At 42.5% G+C, this 25,879-nt stretch overlaps 1 protein-coding gene across 10 annotated transcripts in view; it reads right to left on the bottom strand.

The window, feature by feature from the left end:
- LOC135105391 (anoctamin-7-like) overlaps positions 1 to 25,879 on the bottom strand; it is a 102,874-nt gene that overhangs the window by 62,526 nt on the left and 14,469 nt on the right. The window contains exons 1-2 of one of the 10 annotated variants that reach the window (XM_064013538.1): positions 24,588 to 24,705; positions 1,419 to 1,848 (exon numbers count right to left, since the gene is read on the bottom strand). The exons of 1 other annotated variant lie outside the window; for it this stretch is intronic. In XM_064013538.1, coding sequence (XP_063869608.1) covers positions 1,419 to 1,703 — 285 coding nt within the window. In that variant the 5' untranslated portion in view covers positions 1,704 to 1,848; positions 24,588 to 24,705. Of the gene's footprint in view, positions 1 to 1,418; positions 2,753 to 19,977; positions 20,195 to 24,587; positions 24,706 to 25,692; positions 25,829 to 25,879 lie in introns of those variants that run through there. 8 more of the 10 variants (XM_064013544.1, XM_064013550.1, XM_064013527.1 and 5 more) reach the window with 8 other exon arrangements.

The raw sequence follows: 25,879 nt of genomic DNA, 5'->3' as shown, positions 1-25,879 counted from the left end.
CCAAGCGAGACGTGCTGGAGGGGAGCTGGGTTAAAATGTAGCATCTCTCACCTTTTGTCTTGTCCATTTTTCCTTGTGTGCTCGTGTATCTGAAATGTGTGTACGAGTATGAGTGATGTTTTACCACCACCACCACCACCTCTCTCTCTCTCTCTCTCTCTCTCTCTCTCTCTCTCTCTCTCTCTCTCTCTCTCTCTCTCTCTCTCTCTCTCTCTCTCTCTCTCTCTACTCACAGGAAGTTTCATATTATATAACAATGTATGAACATTACATAAAATTTGCCCTCCAGCGAAAACAGAAAGTGTGAGAAGAAAAAAAACGTGAGGGAGAGAGAGAGAGAGAGAGAGAGAGAGAGAGAGAGAGAGAGAGAGAGAGAGAGAGAGAGAGAGAGAGAGAGAGAGAGAGAGAGAGAGAGAGAGCAGCCTCATTTGAGCACCGTCACAGTCTAGGTCGTATTTGCTGCACAATAATTATTCCATTTTCATTATAATTCATTTCCCCGTAAAGTGACCGACGTGAAGTGAGGAGAAATTCAGGACTCGTGTGATTTTCCAGCAGAATGTTATGTTTTACGTTCATGATAAAAATGTGCAAGGGGTCAATGTACCAAACTCGCATATAGGTGTAAACATGGTTAAATATGATATACCTAGGAAATACAGTATATATTTGTTATTATTTTCTTGGTCAGTCAAACAAATCAGGCGATCAGTGAGGTTTGCAGCAAGCGCACACACACACACACACACACACACACACAATATTTATGGAATTAGAGCTTTCCAGATAGCACTGCTGACTCAGGAAACCAGTTACGTGGGGATATTGTGTGTGCTAGAAACACAGATACATACATTTACAGCAAGCAGGAGGCACAATTAGGAGACAAGCCTGACTCAATCCTGAAACAAAACAGCAAACATTTAGATACGAATGCACACACGGAACACCTTGCCTGGATTGCTTTGTTCCTTAAAATATAAATAGAATTCAAGCTTGCTGTAGAACTGAAGACAGATTTTGAGTTTTTTTGCTTTTGAAACGTTTTTGTTCTTTCTTTTTTTTTTGTGAAGAAGCTACACTGTGAATATTAACTTGCTCTTTATTCTAAATCTTTAACACATCAGCTGCAGTCTTGGCGGAAAAAAAATTCAAGCTTGCTGCAGAATTTTATAAACGCTTATCTTTCTCTACATTTGGGACCGTTTTTTTTTTTTTTCGCTAAGCCAGTGTGTGAATATTAACTTGCCCTTTGTTCGGCAGCTGTAGGGTATGCAAAAAAAATATAACTTAGTGTGCGTGCAGAAGTAGCGAGGCGTGTTATGCGGCGTGGTTCACAGGTGTTCAGGGCACAAAGCAGACCTCAGAAGGCACCGCCGGCGAGGCTCACCTTTAACCCGTTGGCGCCGCGGGCTTACCTTGGGATTGATGTTGGTTTGCAGGTAGTCACGTGCATCACTCCACACCTCCTTCAGCACGGCCTCGCCCAGCTCCAGCCATTTGCGGCCTTCCTCTGTCCAGTCCCTGCGCTCCGGAGAGTCATCTCTCCCACTATCATCAGAAGCGCTGCTAACTCTGACATCAACATTCTTCCTGATGAGATCTAGATGCAGTGCGCCAGTACTACGTCGGTAACGGTTCAACTGCGCATTTTGAGCTTCTTGCATGAGCGTTGACGTCTCGACCTCGGAGTCTGACACCATCCTGAGCAGTTGTCACTCCGCCGGATCCCTGAACTCGCCGCGCTGGCTCAGCAAAGCAATTCTACCTCAAAGTTCATGCATACTCCGTCCCGCAAATACGGCGTGGTATGATTTTCGTTACTGATGAGTTTGTCACCATGATTTTCTGACGTTGATTAAAGTCAGGTTAATGTGAAAAATTTAGACATGATTTAATAAGAGAAGCGCTGTGACAAGTATTGAATTTGTAGAACTGACATGACAACTGCATTTTTCCACTGCATTCTTCCTTATGCAGTCATGACACGCACGCGGATGTGTATTGCCGCATGATCCACGAGGAGAGGACAAGAAAGAAACAATTCACATTGGCAGTGGGCCTTTTCTCTGTCACCATCTCTCACTGTATCAATTCCCCGTCCCCACACAGTCACCTCCACACCTCAACACACCAAGAGAGCTGTGTCATTCCATTCCGATGACCAAGCATACATCGAAACACAAAATCAACAAGAACCCCAAACTGCCACTGAGGCCCCATAAATTCAATAACACTGAAGATTATCAATAATTTCAGTTTACATTAATAGTATTAAAAAAAAAAAAAAAAAAGCACTAACACTTTCAATGACGTTTCTCTACACACGATATTACGGTGAAGATTTATGGCCAGCATGTCGGGACTTTAAACTGATGGATGGGCAATGGATGGTGTGGGCGACATGTAACTACGCAATGTTCCCCTATATCCAGGAATTGAAAGTATATTCACTGTGCGCTCTTCACTATACCATCGTAATACATCATATCCACAAATCTATATGTAACTGCTAAGCTTTCCTGGGATGGTTTGGATTAAGTAAACAGCCGACACAGATGAACGGTGAGCGTCAGTGGTTCTTTTCGTTTTAATGTTGAATCATGAAGACTTGTATTGATGAATGAGTGAGGCAAGGTACAATACACCTAGGTAGAGTGATGTGGAGCTGTAGATAACGAGGGATGCTGAGGATGGATTGGAAAATGATGACTTAACGTGTGAATCAACATACTAAGTGGAGAGAGAGAGAGAGAGAGAGAGAGAGAGAGAGAGAGAGAGAGAGGAGAGAGAGAAGAGAGAGAGAGAGAGAGAGAGAGAGAGAGAGAGAGAGAGAGAGAGAGAGAGAGAGAGAGAGAGAGAGAGAGAGAGAAAGTAGGTGGATTATGAATATTCAGAGGTGAGGACTGCTGCCATTAACATACTAACGCGGCTGTGTGGAGGGACGCATTGCTGCAGGTGGGAAATAAACGCGAGTCTAGCTTGTCAGGGAGAGACAGACATGAAAGGGACACTGGGAGGGCATATAACTGTAACTTCCGTGTGGAAATAAGATCGTGATAAGTGGATAGATAAATAGATAGATAGATAGATAGAAAGGTAGATAGGTATAGATAGATGGATAGATGGATAAATAGATAGATAGATAGATAGATAGATAAATAGATAGATAGGCATATATAGCTAGGTAGGTAGACACAGATAATTTATTGTCCACATTCATGGATATAGTTCAACTCATTTTTAGTCCAATTTACAATGAGATAAAAACTGTACAACCAAATATCTCTAAAACTTCAAAACAAAACAGTATGTTATATAAGATGAAATAAAATTATATATTCATAGACAAGTTTGGAAGCAAGAATAACTCAGCAGTAAATCATGAATCGTAGAAATGAGAAACCGCAGCATCGTTTTGATAGAAATGAAAGACGCGGAAATAAAGGTCAGGCTGTTTTTAATTCGCAATTAATGGGAGCAATAATTATTTCCTACCTAGAAAGGCTGCTTTTCTGGTATTTCTTCTTTGTGTGTGATGCTCTATAATGATGTCTGTAGTCAAAATGAATGAAGAAATAGTAAAATTAAGGAGGAGAAGGAGGAGGAGGAGGAGGAGGAGGAGGAGGAGGAGGAGGAGGAGAGGAGGAGGAGGAGGAGCATCTCAAAAGAAACCTATGAAATACGTACTTTGATTACAACTTTGAAATAAGAGAAGAAATGCCCTTATATTCTATCAAAGGAAAAGTCAATCACGATGTAGCAAAGTGCAACAAAGCGTTCATTTCAATCGTCAACTTTGATCAGCCAAGTATCGTCAAATCTTAAACTCTTTGAATGCAAGACCGCTTGAGTTAGATCAGACCTGCGTTTTGTCCTCTACTACAACCGTATTACACAAGGCAGCAACCACAAAGGGAAAGCACAATAAAAAAAAAAAAAAAGACAAACAGAACTACATCCTCTCTCAGAACCATAATACACTATGCAGCAACAAAACAGAGCAGCACAGCAAAGAGATCCATCCTTAGCTAATAACACATTACACAAAACAACAGCACAACAGGAAGTAAAAACAGTTTCTATCCTTTACCATTACCATATTACATCAGGCAACGGCAGAAGAGAAAGACACACGTAAAAAGGTTTTATCTTTTACCAGAAGCCATATAACACAAGGCAAGAGCGCAACAGGAGATCAAAAGGAAACAGTTCTATCCTTTCTCAATACCATACTACACAAGGCAAGAGGAAAACAGAGAAGACACACACACACAAAAAAAAAAATCTTTATCCTCTACCAAAACCACATTACACAAGGCAAGAGCACAACAGGAGATCAAAGGAAACAGTTCTATCCTTTCCCAATAACCATACTACACAAGGCAAGAGGAAAACAGGAAGACACACACACAGAAACAGAAAAAAAAAAGCTTTATCCTATATTGAAACCACACTACACAAGGCAAGAGCACAACAGGAGATCAAAAGAAACAGAGCTCTATCCAATACTATCCAAAACTATCCAATACCGCATTACACAAGACAACAGCAGAACTGGAAGACACACACAAAACACAACTTTATCCTTTACCAAAGCCACGCTACACAAGGCAAGAGCACAGCAGGAAGGCACAACAAAGGGAGTTCCATCCCTTACCGACAATCTGGGCTATTTCAATGCAATAATCATCAGCAACATCTCGGAAACATCTCCACTCTTAAAGGCCGCGGAGTCGAGGCGCCACTGCAGCTACGTAGGTAATCAAGGGCTGCTAATTGAACCCCTGGCCTTGCGTGGAGCACCCAATTACCAGGAGGCCAATTTACCTGCTAACTACCTATCACGAGGCCTGATTGGTGCTTCCCCCCGCCCAGCTTCGTGGCGTGGTGCTGATGGTACTGGTGATTGTGGTGATGATTATGGTGGCGGTGATCGTGGCGGTGGTGGCAATGGCTATGGCAGGGATGGGAGTAATGGTAATGTGTCCAGAGTCGCTAATGATACAGCAAGGAAGACAGAGAGAAGGTAATGTTAAAATTCACTGCAGTTTGCATTATTTTTCCCCCCTTAACCTCTCTCTTCCGCCCCTGCTTGGCTGACGTTGCCTCTCACCCTCGCCCCCGCCTACCCGCCCACGCCCCTCGCCCCCGTCACGGCGCAGGAACACCGTGAGTGGGAATATATACAACACCACCGCCTTGCTCCCTACACGCCACGCCACAAATCATCCGAGCGAGCAAAGCTGTTTTTTTTTTTTTTTTTTCCGCAGCACCTAGTGGAGTTTTAGAAGGAAAAAAAAAAAAAATTCTTACACACACACACACATAAAAGGAAACCTATACTTTGCTGGATTAGGTTATTTTCTACTTATCTTTCTAATGTTTTTTTTTTTTTATCCAGTTACACACTGCTATTTTATTTTTACTCAATGTAGGAGGAATTTTAACTCATCTTACATTCCACTAAGGATAACAAATACTGTTTTAACACTTGATTAAATTTAACGACTTATTCTTACTTCTACAATATTCCTGAAGCTGCGAAGGTATAAATAAAATCCCTCAAGTGGGGTGCAGTTAAAAATACGTCGAGTGCCCACGTCGTGTGGTCTGCTAGCGGCTTAGTCCCTCGCTGCGTAATCAAAGTGACGCTGACAAAGGTCGGCGAACACAGCTTGGCTCACGCGGCCACACGTTAACGCCCACGACAGGAGGGAACCTTTGGAAGGACTGCGACAGACAGCCGAAGCCCACACCAGACTATCAAATACCACTGAGCAGGGAGAGGAGTGTGAGGCCTGAGTGGTGCGTCGCGGGGAGTTCACCCACTCACTGTCTGGCCGCGGTAAAGGTAAAAATATAGTGATAAAGAAATGGTATGTGGCAGAGTCTCTTCTTTTACTTACTGTTCTACGTACGGTGAACTCAATTGTTACATCATTCCATAAAATAATTAGTTTGTACACTCATACGGGTAAGAGATGATGTCCCCTAATTCCTTCTCGTGTCCCCGGAGAGAAGGACGAATAGGACGAATAATGAGATATCCAACTGGGTTATGAGCGACGGCGGATTACGGGGATAAGAATTAAGCGGCCTTGGATCAACTGCAGATTTCGAATAACATGGTATAATTACATACAGATGAGATCATGTCCCTTAATTTCTTCTCCCGTTTTCAAAGTGGACAAGGTGGGGTGAATACTGACATGTCTAGCTGAGTAATGGCTGACGACAGGTTATTGGGATACGAATCAAACGGTCTGGATCAACTACAGATTTCGAATGACGTTGCAGAATTTAATGTAATTAGAAAACTGAACCTATTTCTTAATTATGAAGCTGCCAGTGATCAACTCAAAGCAAACATTAATACTTTCCTGGAAATTCACTAAGCATTGCTCTAATTGTCGTCTTGTTTTTCTTTCATCCTTTCCTTTCTTAATTTTTCATATCGGCATTTCTTCAAACCTGGAGCTGTGATTAGCTATGTATCAACTCAATAATTTTACTTTAATGCCTTTTTCATGGATATTCATAATCACAGAATTAATAAAACCCCAGTCTGCAAGGAGGAACACCAATTACGTAACACTGACACAAAGGTGTGCCCCCGACCCTTATCACCTTCAACTTCATCAACATGTAGCTTCTGTCAGATCCCTAAAGTGCCCGTCAGGAATTCCAAACCATGCTAGGCTTATTCGCACCACGCCACACCAAGTTCAACTCCACTCAATTTCAGGCTTATACAAGTCTCACGAGCCCCTTTCGGTGCAGGTAAGGGGGCAACTACTAAAGGTATTTCAGCGGGTTAATGTCAATAGAATCCCAACCTCCAGAACATAATACATAGAAACACAGAGCAGTCCATAGCAAGTAACTGAAGATGTGCCAGCTAAGAGACACTACTCAGGTACCACTTGCAGGCTAATGCTAGGATAACCTTGTGAGAAGACGCTATATATACAGTATGTTACAATATTAATGCGGCTGGACTAATGAAGATACTGGGGCACCTAGAAAAGGGACAGAGAGCTCGATTTCACTGTGTTTAGAGCTTTCCTTCAATCTAAAGACCTCTGACACGCTGACAATCTCCTTAGGAAACCTGACAATTCATAGACTTTCAGCATTGTTAGAGGAATTAAGACCGAGAAGAGATACTAAGTACAGTGGAAATAATGCATCTTACTCGTCTATTGATCATGTATATCCGTGGAAAAAGTAACACCCTTCCTGCTCCTCATTACCACCACTCTTCTCTTCATCCTCGCGTACAGAACATCAAAGGAACACTCATAAGACATTTTCCTCGGCTACTGATTATGATTATACGTGAGAAAACTAACACTCTTCCTGCTCCTCATTACCATCACCATCCTTCTCTTCGTCGTCGCGTACAGAGCATCAAAGGAACACACAGTAAAACACCTACACAAGCACTACACATGAAGTAGTTTCTCTTGTGTGTTCCCTGACGCCCCCACAACACTGCCCGCGGCTCTTTGATTTATGGCGGTGTTGGGCGCGGCGGCATCACGCTTCCAGGCCCTTCAGGAACTCCGAAACTTTGTCTGACAGCTCCGTTGAGATCAAAGAGAGACACGAAGTAATAGGACTGCCCGCGCTGTGTCGGGAGGCGGGTCGTAATTAAATGCTCTCTCTCTCTCTCTCTCTCTCTCTCTCTCTCTCTCTCTCTCTCTCTCTCTCTCTCTCTCTCTCTCTCTCTCTCTCTCTCACACAACACTTTCTCTTCTCTCCGTACGCATCATTCATTTACATTCATACACATTTTGATTATTCTGCCTTTCATTCACTCTCACTCACTTGCCTTTCATCGCCTCCATTCGTTTGTCTTTCATTTCGTTGTTTGCGTTTCATTCCTGCCTTTATTCATTTTGCCTCACACACACACACACACACACACACACACACACACACACACTCTCTCTCTCTCTCTCTCTCTCTCTCTCTCTCTCTCTCTCTCTCTCTCTCTCTCTCTCTCTCTCTCTCTCTCTCTCTCTCTCTCTCTCCTTGTACGTACAGTAAAAGGAAATGGAACTGCATCTCTCCTTACATCTGTCTTTGTCTTTTGTGCTTCTGTTTCTTTTTCTATAGAGCTTCTGTTTCTTTTTCTATAGAGCTTTTTATCTTATTTCCATCTTACTCTTTGGTTTGGGATCCTCTCTTTCTTTTCCTCATGTCCGACCTTCCTTTACTCTTCCTATACCAGTTCTTTTTTTTCTCTAATAACAGTCACATTGTTTCTTATTTATCAGTGTATCATGATTTTTATTTTCTATTCTAAAAGTCCTCTGCCTGTGCTTTAATAGTTGTCGCTCCTTTTTTTTTCAGTACTCTCTATTAGGTGAGGAGTTTCTAGCCATTTTAATTCAAGACATCCCTCACCTCTCTCTCTCTCTCTCTCTCTCTCTCTCTCTCTCTCTCTCTCTCTCTCTCTCTCTCTCTCTCTCTCTCTCTCTCTCTTTTTCTTCCAGACACCACTTACCCTAGCCTTTCCACATCTCTCTTCTCTCCTCCACCACTCCATCTCTGCGTGTTTTCTTGTCAGAGAGAGAGAGAGAGAGAGAGAGAGAGAGAGAGAGAGAGAGAGAGAGAGAGAGAGAGAGAGAGAGAGAGAGAGAGAGATCCGACAAACTCGTAAGAAAAGAAAAGCATGAGTGGCTGGGCTGAGAGAGAGAACGAGAGAGAGAGAGAGAGAGAGAGAGAGAGAGAGAGAGAGAGAGAGAGAGAGAGAGAGAGAGAGAGAGAGAGAGAGAGAGAGAGAGAGAGAGAGAGAGAGAGAGAGAGAGAGAGAGAGAGAGAGAGAGAGAGAGAGAGAGAGACGAAAATGGAGAAGAAAATGAGGGGCAGAAAAGTGAAGATAAGCGCGTGGAAGGAAAAAAATAACGAACGATCCCCGAGAGAGAAAAATAAGAAAAAGGAAACGAAACTCACTATCTCACTGCAGCGCTTATGAGAGCCTCGGCAAATATATAAAAGAAAGAAAGAAAGAAATAATAATAATAATAATAATAATAAAACTAAATAAAAAAGCAGACAGATTATCTCACTTTTTCACTTCTCGGAGGCTATTTCATCATGGTCCTCTTGCAGCCTTCAAATTGCATGGAATGAACCTAAAAATATTCCCTTCTTCTTTCTGTAATTCATCTTAGTCTCAGTTTCATGTACCGGGAGATGAGGTTGGAGGGGAGGGAGAGAGAGAAAAGCGATGAATTTAACAGGGTTTAGAGGAGGAGGAGGAAGAAGAGGAGGAGGAGGAGGAGGAGGAGGAGGAGGAGGAGGAAGAAAAAGACGACGAGCAATATGACGGGTAAGATCACTAGAAGAAGGACACAGAGATAATGAAGAGGAGAAGGAGGAGGACATGAGGGAGTAGAAGGACGAAGAGGAAAATAAGGAGGGAGAAGGGAGAAGAGGAAAACTAGGACAAGGTGAACGTCAGTAAGAGAAAGCAGAAGCAAGTGGGAAGGAAGGTGGGAGGGAGGGAGGGAGGGAGGGAGGGAGGGAGGGAGGGAGGGAGGGAGGGAGAGGAGGAGGAGGAGGAGGAGGAGGAGGAGGAGGAGGAGGAGGAGGAGGAGGAGGAGGAGGAGGAGGAGGAGGAGGAGGATAACGACAGAGAGAGTGAGGGAGTCAGGAAACTCATTTGCAAGAGAGAGAGAGAGAGAGAGAGAGAGAGAGAGAGAGAGAGAGAGAGAGAGAGAGAGAGAGAGAGAGAGAGAGAGAGAGAGAGAGAGAGAGAGAGAGAGAGAATAACCGAAGACAAACCAAACAAACTTTCAAAAGAGACAACACAAACACAAACGCACACGCAACATAAGGAAAAATAAATCATCATAATAAAACACAGTACAAACACACAAACCTAAAAAAGTAAACGACGAAAAACACACACAAATACGAACTTACCCCAAGGCCAAGACAGCAAGCACAAGAGAGGCAGAAGAGTCACACAAGAACACAAAACAGGGACACAAGTAGCACAAGGAATATGAATGGACTGAGCCGCGCTGCTGAGAGGATTCGTCTCAGCAACACTATCCAAAGTGAAGTAGACGTTTCCTGAAGACTCTCATTCCCTCTCGCCCCTGGACGGAGGCAGGAGAGTGGTACAGCGATGGAGGCCCGCAGGAAGGAAGGGAGAGAGGATGGTAGCTACTTGATAGGGCAGAAGGCAGGAAGGGAGGAACGGAAGGAAGAAAAGGACGGTACAGTGTTAAGGTAAGGGGGGGAGCAAAAAGGAAGGAAAAGTAAGGAAGCCAGGATGAAAAAGAAGCAGGATGCAGGTTGACGGAAAGAGGAAAGGAGAGGTTTTCTAAACGAGGTTGAGGGTTGATGGAAGGAAGTTTGGCGACGGAAAAAGGCAGGAAAGGAAAGCAAGAGAATCAGGAAGAAGATACGAAAGGAGATAAGATCCAAAGTGAAGTTTTTGTACAGAAGGAGGAAGAAAGAGTTGGACGGAGGGCATTACGAGGACGAAAGGAAGTAGATAAAGGATAACTAAAGGGATATTTAGTCAAGGAAGCAGGAAGAAAAGGAGAAAGAGCATCAGGAGACAGACAGAAGGGAAAATCGAGCATAAAAAGAAGGAAATTTAAGCTTTGTAGACAGAATGAGGAAGTGAAGAGCAAGAATCATGACGCAGGGAGGAAAGGAAATGCACAGTTTTCTGGACGGAAGGAGGACGAAAAAGAAGAGAAAAGAGGAAATCATGACGGAGGGAGAAAAAGAGAGAGGCAGGTTGAGATGAAGTTAGTTTTGTGGACGGAAGGAGGACGAGGAAAGAGGAGACGAGGAGAACCATGAGTGTGGTAACGCTGGAAGAGGTGGAGGAGTGGAGGAGAAGGTCGGTGAGTGGTGTACAGTTTTCACATAGTCCTTCAGACACTCATTCCTCTCACGCTGGGAAAGAAAAGTCCCCTTGTGCCACCGTGAACCCTAAAGAGTCCCGCAAGGGCTGTTTGGTGCCTCCTCAGTCTTCAGAAGAGGCGCTGAAGGTCAACACGAAAGGCTAGGTTCAAGTCTCACCTCGGTAACCTTCGCGATATGAGGATAAAGAGGAAGATGTACAAGATATGAAATGTGGGGTTTTGGATATGAGCTGCCAAGAATTCAAGTGAAAATGTGAGATGATTCTGAGGATAATTTCAGGATTGGATGAGGTTGAGTAAGTGGTACAACTAACTAACTAACTAACTAACTCTCTCTCTCTCTCTCTCTCTCTCTCTCTCTCTCTCTCTCTCTCTCTCTCTCTCTCTCTCTCTCTCTCTCTCTCTCTTTAACCATTAGCACACTGCACATATATATAGTTACTTTTACTTGTTAATGCACATATATATATAGTTATTTTTTATTGTTAGTCTATTTACTAATTTTACACGTGTATATTTTTAATTCTGCTTGTTAGTCTAATTAAATACTTTATACAGAGTGCTTCATTTGAAAAGGCCAAGGTTGGTGGCGGTAAGTGTGTTTCATTCAGAAGGCACACTTCACCACAACTTTCCATTCACTCATCACATCATTCATTCAGTTCGTCAATCTTCTTACTCTCCTTCTGCTGCCTTTCTCATCACACCCAGTTATTCCATTTAAAGGTGATGCATATATTTTTTTCTTGTTATATATTGCCCCTAGAGAGAGAGAGAGAGAGAGAGAGAGAGAGAGAGAGAGAGAGAGAGAGAGAGAGAGAGAGAGAGAGAGAGAGAGAGAGAGAGAGAGAGAGAGAGAGAGAATGAACAGCAGTCTCCTTTATCAACTTTTGCCTTTTTTTATTTCCTAGAACATCCATCATTCCTTCCTTACCTTCACCTCCCGCCCTTCACTCTAACATTCCCCTTCCGGGTAATCATATTCCATCCTGCACTCCGCCCAGACTGCCCTCGACTTCTTTCTTCTGAGACTCCCCTTGACTTCTTCCATCTGTTCACCTCATTCTATCATTTCTGACTCGCATCCTATTCATTCCTTACCTCTGATCTGATTTTCTCACCTAATCACGGAATAGCACCTTTCCAGTCTCGATCCATCTACGTTTCTTCTGATCCATTGCTTTATTATTTTCATACGTTAGCAGATGATAAGTTTTGAGTATTAAGGAGGTGCCCTGGGTTAGACAGCTGGTGTTTCGTAGTGTTTTTATTTTTCTGATGGTCTTCTGTTCTTGTGCTCACTCTTCAGCTCTAAAATGGGTTACTAGCTTAACCTAATTTACTCCTTCTCTCCCCATGCATTCCTCGCCCTATCTAATTCCATCTCCTGTCCTACACGCCCCCGCCAAATAATAACATTTTGATGTCGTCCCTCTTCAGCTTGGGGCAAGAGAGCTAAAGTTTTGTTCATAAAGCCGCTTGGCTCAGTCTCTCATGCAATTTTACAAGCGAGGATAAACATGGATTTTATCATGATAAAGATTCCTTAGTTTCTTTCCTGTCCACGAATCTTTCTTTTTTTTTCTTAAACTCTCCACCACAGAGGCATCTTTAAAAATTCAACTATGAACTGAATCAAAACGTTTCCTCTATCTCTTTATGAAACAGAGATCAGTCTTGATTTTCGTATTCCTTGCCTTGTGCATTTGCGTCAGAATAATGTTTGTTGATCACCACCACCGACGTATCACTGCCTCACAACACCCAACACTCGTCTCGCTCCCAGGCAATGCCGCAAGCCAGTCAAGCAACACCCGAGCCTGACAACACATCAAGCTAGCGACATCAAGGCAGCAACAGTAACCAAATGCATCTCGGTACATTCCCGTCACATGCCCCGCTCCCTACACACACACACACACACACACACACACACACACACACACACACACACACACACAAACACACACATGCTACCTAACTTCCTAAATTATTCGTGCCATCGCCACTTCCTGGAACCACATGACCCTCACTCCCTCTTCGTAGTGAGGCGCCAGAATCGTCTTGGACTCATGGCAACACACACGGACCAGTACATGCAGCCTCGTTCTCATTAATGTCTTCTATTTCTTTGTCTTCAGCCATATCCACTGTGATGTGCAGTGGCTAAACTTAACTAACTTCCTCCATCCCCACATTATATCACTCTGGGCAGCTCCCATTAGGGTTCGCCACTGTGGATCTGCCTTCTGCGCCTTCCTCAGTCACACCCATTACAAGCTTGTCTCCTCCTTTCACTGCGTCCACAAAACTTCTCTTAAGTCTTCCTCTCTTTCCCCTGCTGGATAGATCCATTTCCAGCATCGCCCTCCTCTTCGTTTCTCCCCTTAACACACACACACACACACACACACACACACACACACACACACGAAAGCCAACCACCTCCATTAGTACTAATACCATATACCACCAGCAAAGCTAACCACCCACCACCACCACCACCACCAAGGTTCAAGCAGGTGCCACACACCTGCTCCTGACGGTCCTGCTCCTCTTTCTTGGTATTCTCATGTTGTCCTTCCTTCCCGTGCTCGTCGCCGCCGCCAGACGCAGCTGCAGCAACAGAAGGAGGAGGAGGAGGAGGAGGAGGAGGAGGAGGAGGAGGAGGAGGAGAAGGAGAGGGAGGAGGAGGAGGGGGAGGGAGGGGGAGGGGGCGTCGTGGGTTTGGCCGTGGGAGACTCGCTGATGGAAGGAAAGACGTAAGGTAAGGAGGTACTAAAATAATTCTCCCTCTCTCTTCTTTAAGAATGATTTCAAAATATCAGTAATTTAACCTCTTTTTTCTTTTTGTCTTTTACTCTTCCTCCTATTACCACATCTCTAGCTTCCCTTCATTGTACGATTTTGTCTTTTCTTATTACTTTTCATTAGCATTTTATATCTGCCGGCTTTTCGTGTACAAATATAAATGACATTCAACATAAATTGCCTGTGTCTCATTCACCTTCCTTCACACGCCTTACCCCTCATCCTTTTTTTCTCTTATGCATATGGTAGGGAGACCTAAAGCTAAAGAAAACAAACAAAAAAAAGTAAAAAACAGGAAAAGAGGCCAGCTAATTATCACTTGGGGATACATATAAATAAAACGCCGTAAACAGGTCTTAGAGTAATTATGAACTGAAAGTGGACAAAAAATTAAGTGTAAGTAATTGAAAGTCAAATTTTCGTGAGTATGTGTGGTAACAACTGTGGGTAAGAAAAGATAATTCCTCGGAGTGTGATGAAAGACAGGAAAAAACACGTCACACACTCCTACAATCCTCCTATCTCTCTCTCTCTCTCTCTCTCTCTCTCTCTCTCTCTCTCTCTCTCTCTCTCTCTCTCTCTCTCTCTCTCTCTCTCTCTCTCTCTCTCTCTCTCTCATCATCATCATCATCATCATCATCATCATCATCATCATCATCATCATCATTCTCTGTTCTTCTGAGGGAAGTAAACACAACGATCGAGGAGCTCCTGCATTTCATCACGATATTTAAGATTCCAGAGCTACAAGTAGCGCCAAACCACCTAAGGAAGTATTATAGCAATGCAGCCAACAAGTTGGGAGAGCCATTGAATTAGTGGGGTTTTGGACTTATCCGTAATAATGGTGAAAATCTGATTCTCACTCCTATAATCTCCTCTCGACCAGCTGGCCCAGATCTGCGCATGCGCACTAGCACCCTTACGCTACAACCCTGCTAATTTGAGCCATAACCTCAAAACTTTACCACATCTCATTATGGACTCATCAGTGATCAAGGCACTTCTAGAATCTCAAGAAAGCGCATACAGGGGCGCCATGGAAGTGGTGATAAAGAATATGAAGGGAAAGATAATGAAGCTGGAGTCCAATCTTGCTGATATCACCATTAGCCTTGAATTCAACCAGCAAGAAATGGATGATTTAAAGTCTACTATCAGGAAATATGAAAAAGAAAAGCAAACTACCAAGGTTAAGCTGAACCAACAAACAGCTGTCATTGACGCAGATTGAAAGCCTGAAAGAACGTTGTAATTACATGGAAGACTACAGCAGACGAAACAACATTCTTATCACTGGGGTGGAGGAGCGGAGCGGGGGCGAGACATGGGAACAGACAGCGGCGATGGTGTTGTCTGTCTTGGAAGACAAGATGCAGCTACCTGGCCTCGAGCTGGAGAGAGCCCACAGGGTGGGGCAGCGCCTAGATGCTAGACCACGGTTTGCTTCTCACGATACAGTGATCGCGAGGTAGTAATGAGGAGCGCGAGGAAGCTTAGAGGAACGAACATATATATCAATGATGATTTGTGTGCTGCCTCACAAGCTATTAAGAATGCCCAGATACCCCAGCTGAAGCAAGCAAGGGCTCAGGGGAAAATAGCATTCTTCAAACACACTAAGCTCATCGTTAAGGAATCACCAGCTATAGGGAGTCGCCTGCCCAGGAATGACGAGTCACTGAATGTTGAACCAGGACACCTGATTAACCAAGGAGAGCCAAGAGTCTCTGCTGATGGTGATGGAGCCCAGGCACCTGCTGCTGTTGCTGCTGCTGCTGCCATGGCTGAGGCGGGAATGGGTGCAGGCAGCGGGGTGGGCGCCGCGGAACTGGTGTAGAGGGGTGAGCTGTTACCTTCCCTTCCTTCCCACTACCCTGCGTTGGCTATCCACACGGAGCGCCCTCCCTTGACCCTTCCTCAGGCACAAGACACCGGCACAAGAAAAAGCACGAGAAAGAATAATTGTAAGTAAGGATAGAATAAAAGTGAGAAGTAAGGAATTACGTTAATACTATTTTCTTTAGGTATGGCTGTCACAGATCACTTTTCTTTTCAGTCAGTCAGTAATGATGAGCTGTGCTGTCTCGGTAAAGATGATTCAGATAACACTGTCTTTCATTGGCGGTGTTTGATACCAGTTCACTTTCGACAGTATGAGGATTCTAACGACAATGTAGATCCATTATTGTATCTCCCGGTTAACATTACATATAAATCTTCACAGTATGTGTATTTAAACGACTGCAAAGAACAACCATGCGATCAAAATGTATTAAGAATATTAAGAATTAATATTAGAAGTCTTACAAGCAGTCTTCAATAATTTATTCATCAGTGTCAAAGTTTTAGTTTTGTAAAGTCTGATATCATGGGTTTTTCAGAAACTAGATTAGATAATTACACTGCATCAATGTTTAACATACCAGGTTACAATTTATATACTACTAATAGAAACAAGAATGGTGGAGGTACAGGTATGTATGTCTCAAACATTTATATTTCTTGTTTTATCAGACTGTAGTATAACAGAACCTAACTTAGAGTGTTTTTGCGTAGAACTTAGTAATGATAAAGAAACTAACTTTCTAGCTTCTGAATATAAGCCGCTCTTTATTCTTTAGATCAACTACTGAACCTCACTGAGGGAAGTATTCTAACTATTATTTCTTTAGAGATTGGAATTTAGACCTGCTTAAAATCAATGGAACAGGTGTGCTAGGTTTTATGAATGTAATGTATTCTCATGGATTTTTCATTAACTACTAAGCCAACCAAGGCTACTGATACTGGTGCCACGCTCATTCATAATTTTTGAACAACTCAACCACGAAATAATATTAAGAACTAAAGCATACACTGATATAACTGGCCATTTTCAGTTTTCTTCCAGTGTCTTATGAACTCTAATTATCAGAAACATACATATGTACGCAAAAAATCTTCTTCCCATATAAATAACAATAATTTAATAAACAAAACTGAAAATACTAACTGGGAACAAATTCTAAATATTTATGATCTATAATAGACTTTTGAAATATTTTCAAAACTATACAATGATAACTTTCAGAAATGTTTTCCATTAAAAAAAATAAAAATTAACAAGAAGTACCAATAAAGCAGAAGTCCCCACATTACCAGCGGTTTAAAGACCAGTATCAAAGAAAAGTACAGACCCCCGAAAACTGGCTGCAAAATGGCCCTTAACTTATATAAAAGACTTACAGGAATAATTTAGTATCACTCTTACGCAGTGCTAAAAATAAATATCAAGATAAAAATGAAATCTAGACAAGATGATGTTAAGGCCACTTTGAAAATTATTAACCATTTAGTGGGTAGGACTAATAACAACAAAAATACAAATGAAATGAAATTAAGGAATCAGTCTGTTCCCGCAACTACTGTTTTCATGATATTTTTTAAGCAAGTCAGTAAATTTACAACCTCAATTTAATATACAAGTACTATTAAAAGTCCTTGAAAAATACGGCTGCAGGATATGATGAAGTCTCCCCTGAAATGCTAATAAATAAATAAATGAATAAATAAATAAATAAATACAGCACAATGTATCAGTGTCCCACTTACTCACATCATCAATTTGTGTTTCAAAGATATTTTCCTGAAAACTCAAAATTACAAAAATTATATCAATCTTTAAATTTGATGATAAAGAAGACTAAAATGATTATAGACCAATTTCTGTTTTACCTTCATTCAGCAAAATATTTGAAAAAAAAACAAAAAAACAATCACAATGAGACTAATTGAGTTTTTGGAGTCTTTTAACCTGCTATCAAATAATCACTTTGGATTCCACAAAAAATAATTCTACAAAAACAGCAATATTAAAATTTCATAGTGAAATATACAAGAGTATGGAGAGCAAGAACCATGTAGTAGGAGTATTTCTTGATTTGTCAAAAATCTTCGATTCTGTTGATCGAAACATATTAGTAGATAAGGTTGAAAATATTGGAGTAAGAGGATTACCATTAAGAATGTTAGCTACCTTACAGAATTAGTTACAACCTCTCAACTGAAGTCCTGTGTAGCTTGATTTATTCTTTATGTTATCTATACCTTATTTACAGCATGTCTATCTGGGGATCAAAGGCAAATATGTTCCTACAGATCTGTTGTTGAAAGGCTTAAGGATGCTAATGTTTAACCTGTTAATCAAATTTTTCATGACGTTGTCTATATATGAATATTAATGATGATAATCACAGTAATGCAATTTTTACTCTGTTCCAACATAATCAAGGTACCGGAGGAAATCATCGTAATTTGATGTGTCCAAATGCAAGAACAACACTTTATAAGTTGTCAATACACTTTGCGGATCCTAAAGTTTGAACACATTTCTTGATGACATAAAAGATGTAATTTCAATATATATAAAAGTAGAATGAAAAGTATTTAATTAATATTCTAAGTCAAGACTCTAGAGGCTAATGTTACTAGTGGTATATACTAATATACACTACTTGGTATATATATAAATGTGATTTACAGTATTGCATTTTTAATAATGATGTATTTATATATTTTTTTATTTTGTTTATATAACAACGATGTAGCTTCTCATATTAATAAGTTTCATCATAAGGTTACTGTTACTTAAAGAAGTAGTGAAATAATATGTATTTACATGATAAGATATTACTGCCCTCTGTATTTATTACATATTATGTACATTATTTCTTTGTCCGCTAGGGAGCTTTGGCTTAGCGGGCTATTGCCTTAATAATCAATCAAACAATCAATCAATCAGTCTGTAATATTAAACGCTTCCTTCATCTGTCCTTCTATCACTCTTGCAGACGTATGAGAGAGAGAGAGAGAGAGAGAGAGAGAGAGAGAGAGAGAGAGAGAGAGAGAGAGAGAGAGAGAGAGAGAGAGAGAGAGAGAGAGAGAGAGAGAGAATGGTCAGAACCTGCCGCTGCGCATACAATGAAGGCTGTGGCTGAGGTGACCATGTTCCTGCCCTCCTGTCACCCACGACATCTTCCCCTCACACTCCCCTTTGATCGTGCCTCTCTATCTCTCCTATCCTCCCCTCAATTCCCCCTTACACACACACACACACACACACACACACACACACACACACGCACAGCAGATTTATTAATTTTTTTTTCTCATTCACAATACCGAACACTTGTTGAACTGTCATCGTGAAAGAAAAAGCCTGAAAACCTTATTGGCTTCCATTGTGGCCTTTTAAAATAAGTCGAGGTAGGACTCTGAAATGTTTGGAGATACAGACCATACCCATAATAAATATCTCGGACGATTCAAGCATACAGAACTAAGCCACAAACAGAAACAAGAGTAAGAGTAGATTTTAAATAAGTGGATTTTATTTACTCTCTACGGTTTGAAAAGTTTTGGATGGAAATAATCTGTTTCCCTCCCTGGATATCTCTTGGCGCAGGTGGCAGGTGAGATCTTACCCTCTCCCTCACCCTCACCACCACTACCATCACCACCACCACCAATACCCTTACTACCACCATCCTGACCACCACCACCCTCATTACCACCACCCTTACCTCCCTCACTACCACTACCATCACCACCACTAATACTACCACTACCCTCACCACTACTATCACCACCACCTGAGCCACCAGCATACTCAGGAATCACAAACAACAAGGCCCCGGTCGATAAGCTGCACTCAAATACTTTAAGTACTAAAAGTGTAACATAAGAAGACGGCAATTTGGTTTCTGCCCGCTCTCTCTCTCTCTCTCTCTCTCTCTCTCTCTCTCTCTCTCTCCTCTACTGATGGTGATGATGATGATGGTGACAATAACGACGATAATGACAACAATAATAATGACAAGAGCTCCTCAGCAATCAGTGTTAAAATGTAGTTCCTTCACATCTTCACAAAATTAAATAAAAAGAAAAATATTTGCATATCCTTTTCGCATTCTTCCTCTCCACCAATTGATTACCTGCATATATATTTCAAGTCTCAAGCTGCGTTAAATAATTTTTTGCCAAGAAATTCATTAAACTCACAAACTTTACGAAGCAGGAGAAAGAGAGAGAGAAAAAAATCCCTCTAGTATATAATTTCCAGCAAACCATTTTTTCATCCATTCTTTACACAAACTAATTTTCGCCAAACAATTTTTTCTTCCTTTCTTTTATATTCCACACTACTACTCATTTCCACGTTCAATTCTTGTCACATGCAACACACGAATTAAGAAACGCCTGGTATGGTATGCGTTCTACTCACACAGTAACTAGCAACACTCGTACTTCCAACGCGCACAAGAGTAACACAGGCGACACGAGAGGCACCACACACTAACTATTATTCACCTTTATCACCTGTTTACAAGAGGAGGTTGGATGCTAGGACTGGGGGAGGAATGTGGGGAGGGAAGGGAGTGGAAGAGGTTGGGAAGGGAAAGGGGGGATGGAGAAGAGACAAGAAGGGAAGGGGAGCGCTTAGTGGGGGGGAGGGAAGAGGATGGAGAAAGGGAGGGACTAGGGATGGGGGTGTAAAGAGAGGACGGGAAGGAGGGTGTGGGGGAGGGGAGGGTGTATGTAGGAGGGGGATGGGGAAGAAGGGGATGGTGGTGGGAGAGGAAGGATAAGGGTACCTAGGAGGGGAAGGAAAGGATGCGTTGCGAGAGGAGGGTGGTGTGCTGGGAGGGGAAGAGGGAGGTGTGGGGCATGATAAGGGGAGTGTGCGCTTGGCGGGTTAAGGGAGGATGAGGGACGGGACGAGAGGAGGGCTGTGTTAGGATGGGGGAGGGATAGCTAGGGTGAGAAAGATAGCCCAAAATTCAGATAATGACATCCTGCCGTGACGCTGTCTTCATTGCGTTGCCCTTTGCTGTTGTCGTTGCTACTGCTGTTGTTCATGCTGTTGTATACTGTTATATTACTACCACCACTACCATCGTCACCACTACTATGTCTTTTATAACTTCAGAACATAAGAATATAAGAAAATAAGGGAAGCTGCAAGAAGCCATCAGGCTTACCCGTGGCAGTCCCTGTAAAAAACATACCAACCTATTTCCACCTATCATCCCCAGCCATAAATTTATATAATTTTCTTTCAAAGCTCCCTAATGACTTTAATTACTAATAACAACACTAATAAATTTTTTTACTGCTATTAACACTAACTAAACCATTCACCTCTAGTATCACTACTACTACTACTACTACTACTATGCACTGGTTGACGCAAGAAGATCGAGGAGAGATAGAGAGTGATGATGAAAAAATTATTATGCCATGAAATAGCAAGGAGATCACCAGAATATGCAATGGACAGGAGCAGCTGGAGACTCGTACAAGGCGCCAAACTCCGACACTTGAACGGCGAAAGGAGAAAAAATAAGCGGCAGGATGAATGAATGGACTTCCGGATGTTTTGCAAAGAATGGGAGCAAGGACCATATTCTGAAACAGTTCTGCGCCGCACCTCTACTACTTTTAAAAGAAACTGGTTAAAGTTACACGGGTTTCTAAGAGTGTTTTTACGATTGTAGTGAAGGGTTAACAAGATTTCTACATTATTAACAGGAAAACACTCTTAAGAACCCGGCTACTTATCTCTGTGGCCTCTGAAAATAGTCATGGTGAGTGAGAGTACGAAGTGTTTCAGAATACGGGCCTACAGTAAGAGACGAAGATGCAATGGACAGGAAGAAACGCAAAATACTCGTATATGGGGGCAACTCCTAACACTTAACTCCTGACACTTCCGTGGAGAAAGTGGAATTACGGCACCACTTTGAAACGCTTCTTTCCACGAACGCCAAAAAAGAAGGCGGCGGTGAAAAGGGAAACGTTGGAAAAATACCGAATGATCTGGGAAGAAAAGAATTCTGATACTTTTAAAACCACAAAAGAGGAAGAATTTTAAATATGTGTAAACGATTAAGCTGAAAAGAACCAATCACTTAACATTCTCTCGAGAACTAGAACCTATGTCATTCTGAATCGCGCATGGAGGGAATGAAATATTTGCTACAACACAGCAATCTAGAACAACAAACAGGAAATATAAACTTCGCCAGCCGTGAAACGTAGTCCGGTCAAAAAATATCGTGCCCTAACTTCTGCAGACAGAGACAAATGATACTATCCAGGGCATTCGACAAGGAGTGAATTTTTAAGATCGAACCACGGAGACCGATTGCTGAATATTGTGGTCGCGTCTATGTGTGTGTGTATGTGTGTGTGTGTGTGTGTGTGTGTGTGTGTGTGTGTGTGTGTGTGTGTGTGTGTGTGTGTGTGGTTACAGAAAGTTAATGACTTGCATCATATGGGGCATGTAAAATATAAGTGATAGAAAGGGAGCGAGCTTTGTATTATAGCTGACTGGAGAGGAAAGGACAGAGTAACAGTGGAATATTATTAAATTGCCAAACACACATACATTTACACTGGAAAGTCTAGTATTACTGATGAAGATGTGAGTCAGTCGAGGTTCAAACTTCTTTTTTTCATTGCCTAAGTCACGGAAACTCACCAGAATAATTTGTCTTGGATTTCGAAAGTTAAGGTGCTACAAAAACCTTGATTTTCCCAGCAAAAATACTTTATTTTACTTTTTTTTTTTCTGGCGGATTACAAAGCTACGTAAATAACAAGGAAAAATTTATGGGAACATTGTAATAAACATTGCAATAAACATCTGCTGGATTCGAGCCCACTTCAAGCAAAGTTTCCATGTTACTTCAATTATCCTTTATTTAAACTCCTCATTTTTACCAGTAATCCTACTACTACTACTACTACTACTACTACTACTGTTTCTACTAACACCACTACCACTACTACCACCACCGCTACCACCACCGCCACACAACATTGCCTTTCCTTCGCATTCTGCTACTAATAATGTTACTAATGCTTCTGTTTCTACTGCTCGTCATTCTTCCACGAACATGGCTATTTATCCTGTAATGGGGTGGTCATTTTCTCCTCATTCATGACCTTCAGGCACGGAAGCAGCAGTGAGAATGGTGGTGTTGGTGGCAGTGGTAGTAGTGGTGGTGCTGCGGTCTTCAGGTTACTATTATCCTTTCTGGGAAGTTTGTCGCCGGCGTAATGCGTTTTAGCTTTCCTTCCCCAGAGCTTGCCATTCAAACTTTACAGAAAACTCCGCAAATTCACTTGGGCCGCCCACCACCACTATCACCACCACCACCACCAGCTTTCCCGTGCTCCAAAACCCATCTGAAAGCCTCCATCTCCTGCCGGCGCTACGTCCATCATGAGAACTTGGTAAACAAAAAAAAAGTAAACAGTAAACTCACTTGGGCCGCCTATCGGTAAATTTCCCTCGTTTCAAACCCTCTCCGGAAGACCCTGTGTCATGTCAGTATCCAGAAACTTGTAAGAAAAGTAAAAGTAAAGTAAAAGATAAACAAAAACAGGAAAAGTAAACAGTAAACTCACTTAGCTGCCCATCATCAGATTTCCAAGACTAAATCTTTCTGAAAGACTTCACCTCCTGTCAGCAGCACCACCTTCACCTCCGGAACTTGGTAAAAAAAACAGAAACACAGAAAAACAGCCAGAAATACGACTTTAATGGAGGACGCAGGATAAGCAAAACACGTGGTGGCGCCAGAGCGAGGCAAATGAAGTGAACAAGCGATGCAATTTCAATTTTACTGCTGCGCTGCCGTAACTCTTTCAGATGTCAGAGTTTTCCCCGTGGTTTAGACAGATATCTGGCAGTGATGAGTGACGTGATGAAGCTCTACTTGTATTATCTGCAGCTGGGATGGCTTTTGGGGCTGCGAGAGGGGGAGGAGAGAAGGAAACACGGAGAAAGTTATCTGTATTTTACGTTCAAAACTGATATATGGTGGGATCTTTTTTCTTCGGTTTTTACGTTCGGTTCCCCAAGTATGTTAGAGCTAGCGATTGGTGGGAATGTTACTAATAATTTTTGCGTGCGCTGATATGTAGTGCTAGTAACCCTTTTTTTTTTTTCTCATGTTTTCAGACACCTAAATTATCACATTTTTTTTATTTCTAGTCGTTCAGTAATGCATGTTTCTTTATTCATATCCGACACAAATATTAACTTAGCAGTAACGTTGGTATTGATGACAGACTGAGAAGGTACAGTAGTATATAAGTCACTCGTTTACACCTGTCAGCTTGAAATGAGCGTGGGTTTCTCAGAGCGAGCTGGCCTGAATTATTACCGTAGAGAGGTGGAGGTGGAGGTGGTGGTGGTGGTGGTACGTGAAATTGTGGAAAGTGGTAGGTGGTGGCAGTGACGGTTCTGGTTACGTAATGGATACTGGTGGGCGGTGTGGTGGTATTGTGATGGTGATAGTGGCTAAAGGTCATGTGGATGTAAGGCGGTTGGATGGATGTGTGGGTGGATGATGGTAGGGGTGACGGGTATGGAATGGATATTGGTGGGCGGTGTGGTGGCATAGTGGTGGTGGCAGTGGTTAGATGTCGTGTGAATGTATGGATGTATGGACGGTTGGATGAATGCGTGGATAGATGGATGGATGGATGGTCGTTAGTTGTTATTCCTGACCGGTGATTCACCTTATGAATCTCGGTATAAAAAAACTTTCTTGGTATTATTTTATTCAACCGCACGATTACCTTCTAAGAATGCAGGTATCGCAGTAGTAATATTATACTACACACTGGAGCAATCTTTCCGCATTTTCACCGAGCTTAAGTTCTCCTTTATTTGCCAGATTCCTCGAAAACAGTGATATGGAATATGCCTCAGACATTGCCGAGGTCAGTATAGAGGAATGCACATATGATCACGAGTCTACGGGAGTTCCTGGAAGCTTGATTGACACTAGAACAGAGAACCAGGATAATGGCACCGACCGAGGCAAGACAGAAGAAGGTGGTACTACACCGGGGAGTGGCAGAGGGTAACACTGGCGAGGGGAAGGCAGAGCGTGAACTGAACAGCACCCCAACGACAACTGTTCTAAGGCACCGGTCATGCCAGACTGGTGCTTTATTAAGTGAATACCTCGGTCGGTCACTTCCTGCTTCGTACGTCGCCTCCACAAGCTCGGCATTTGTTAGTATTCGTACATAGCTGCCGCAGCACACCGCAGGGACGTGCTGCCGTGTTCACGAGTCACGTCGCAGTCTTCCGTGTTTCACGACGGGCGTGTCCTTGGGAGAGCGGCATTCGCAGGGTGATTTGCAACACATCAGGAACGTGTGCTACTCACGCTACATGTTACCGGAAGTGTTTCGTGACAGTCCTCTATATGCAGAAGCTTCCCACAGATAAATAACAATATATTACCAGACAAAAAGTAAAAGCCTTTAACATCAAATTTTAACACATAAGAGAAATGGAAAAAAAAAAAAACTGTGAGCTATAATGAGATAAAAAAACGAAGGATATTGAGTTATAAGTATGTGTGTGTGTGTGTGTGTGTGTGTGTGTGTGTGTGTGTGTGATCCAGTCCCTCACGCCAGTCAACCACAGTATTCCGTACCAAGCAAAGCAATGAAACACCGCATTAAGCTAAACCAAATCACACCACACCATACCACACCACACCACATGACACATACATCATACCACACCACATAAAACACACACACACCACACCACACCACACAAAACACAAAGCATCACAGCACATCACACTACACCACATCTCACCACATCACACCGCACCGCACCACACCACATAAAACAACACAGCACTGCAGCACCACACACCACGCCAAGCCACACTACGAGTACAACACAACTCAACTCTCCTTTACTGTATCTTCATTAAGAGTATAGGCATAGAAATTAATAAGATATAGTAATTCTCTCTCTCTCTCTCTCTCTCTCTCTCTCTCTCTCTCTCAACCTTCACTCCAACCTGTCCCCAAGCTCACCAATCGTCACTCCGTCATCGTGTCTCGCTTTCCTCACCTCGCTGGAGCAGAGGCAATGTAACCAGGAGCTCCTTACCTTTATTACGTGCTCGGCGTCCCTATGATTAAGTGGTGTTGAGGCAGCCAAGCAAAAAAACAGCAACATTGATCACCGAGAGCACGCTATGCCAAAGGTTCGTCCAACACGGCAGTCTCTCACAGCAACAAGTGTTCAAGGGACCACGGCGTGTAATGGGAAGGGACAGCTGCTGGTGGGAGGCAGT

This window comes from Scylla paramamosain, chromosome 1 (genome assembly GCF_035594125.1).
Source record: "Scylla paramamosain isolate STU-SP2022 chromosome 1, ASM3559412v1, whole genome shotgun sequence".
NCBI lineage: Eukaryota > Metazoa > Arthropoda > Malacostraca > Decapoda > Portunidae > Scylla > Scylla paramamosain.
The sequence above is the reverse complement of the archived record's forward strand: the minus strand, read 5'-3'. Positions and strand labels throughout refer to the sequence as shown.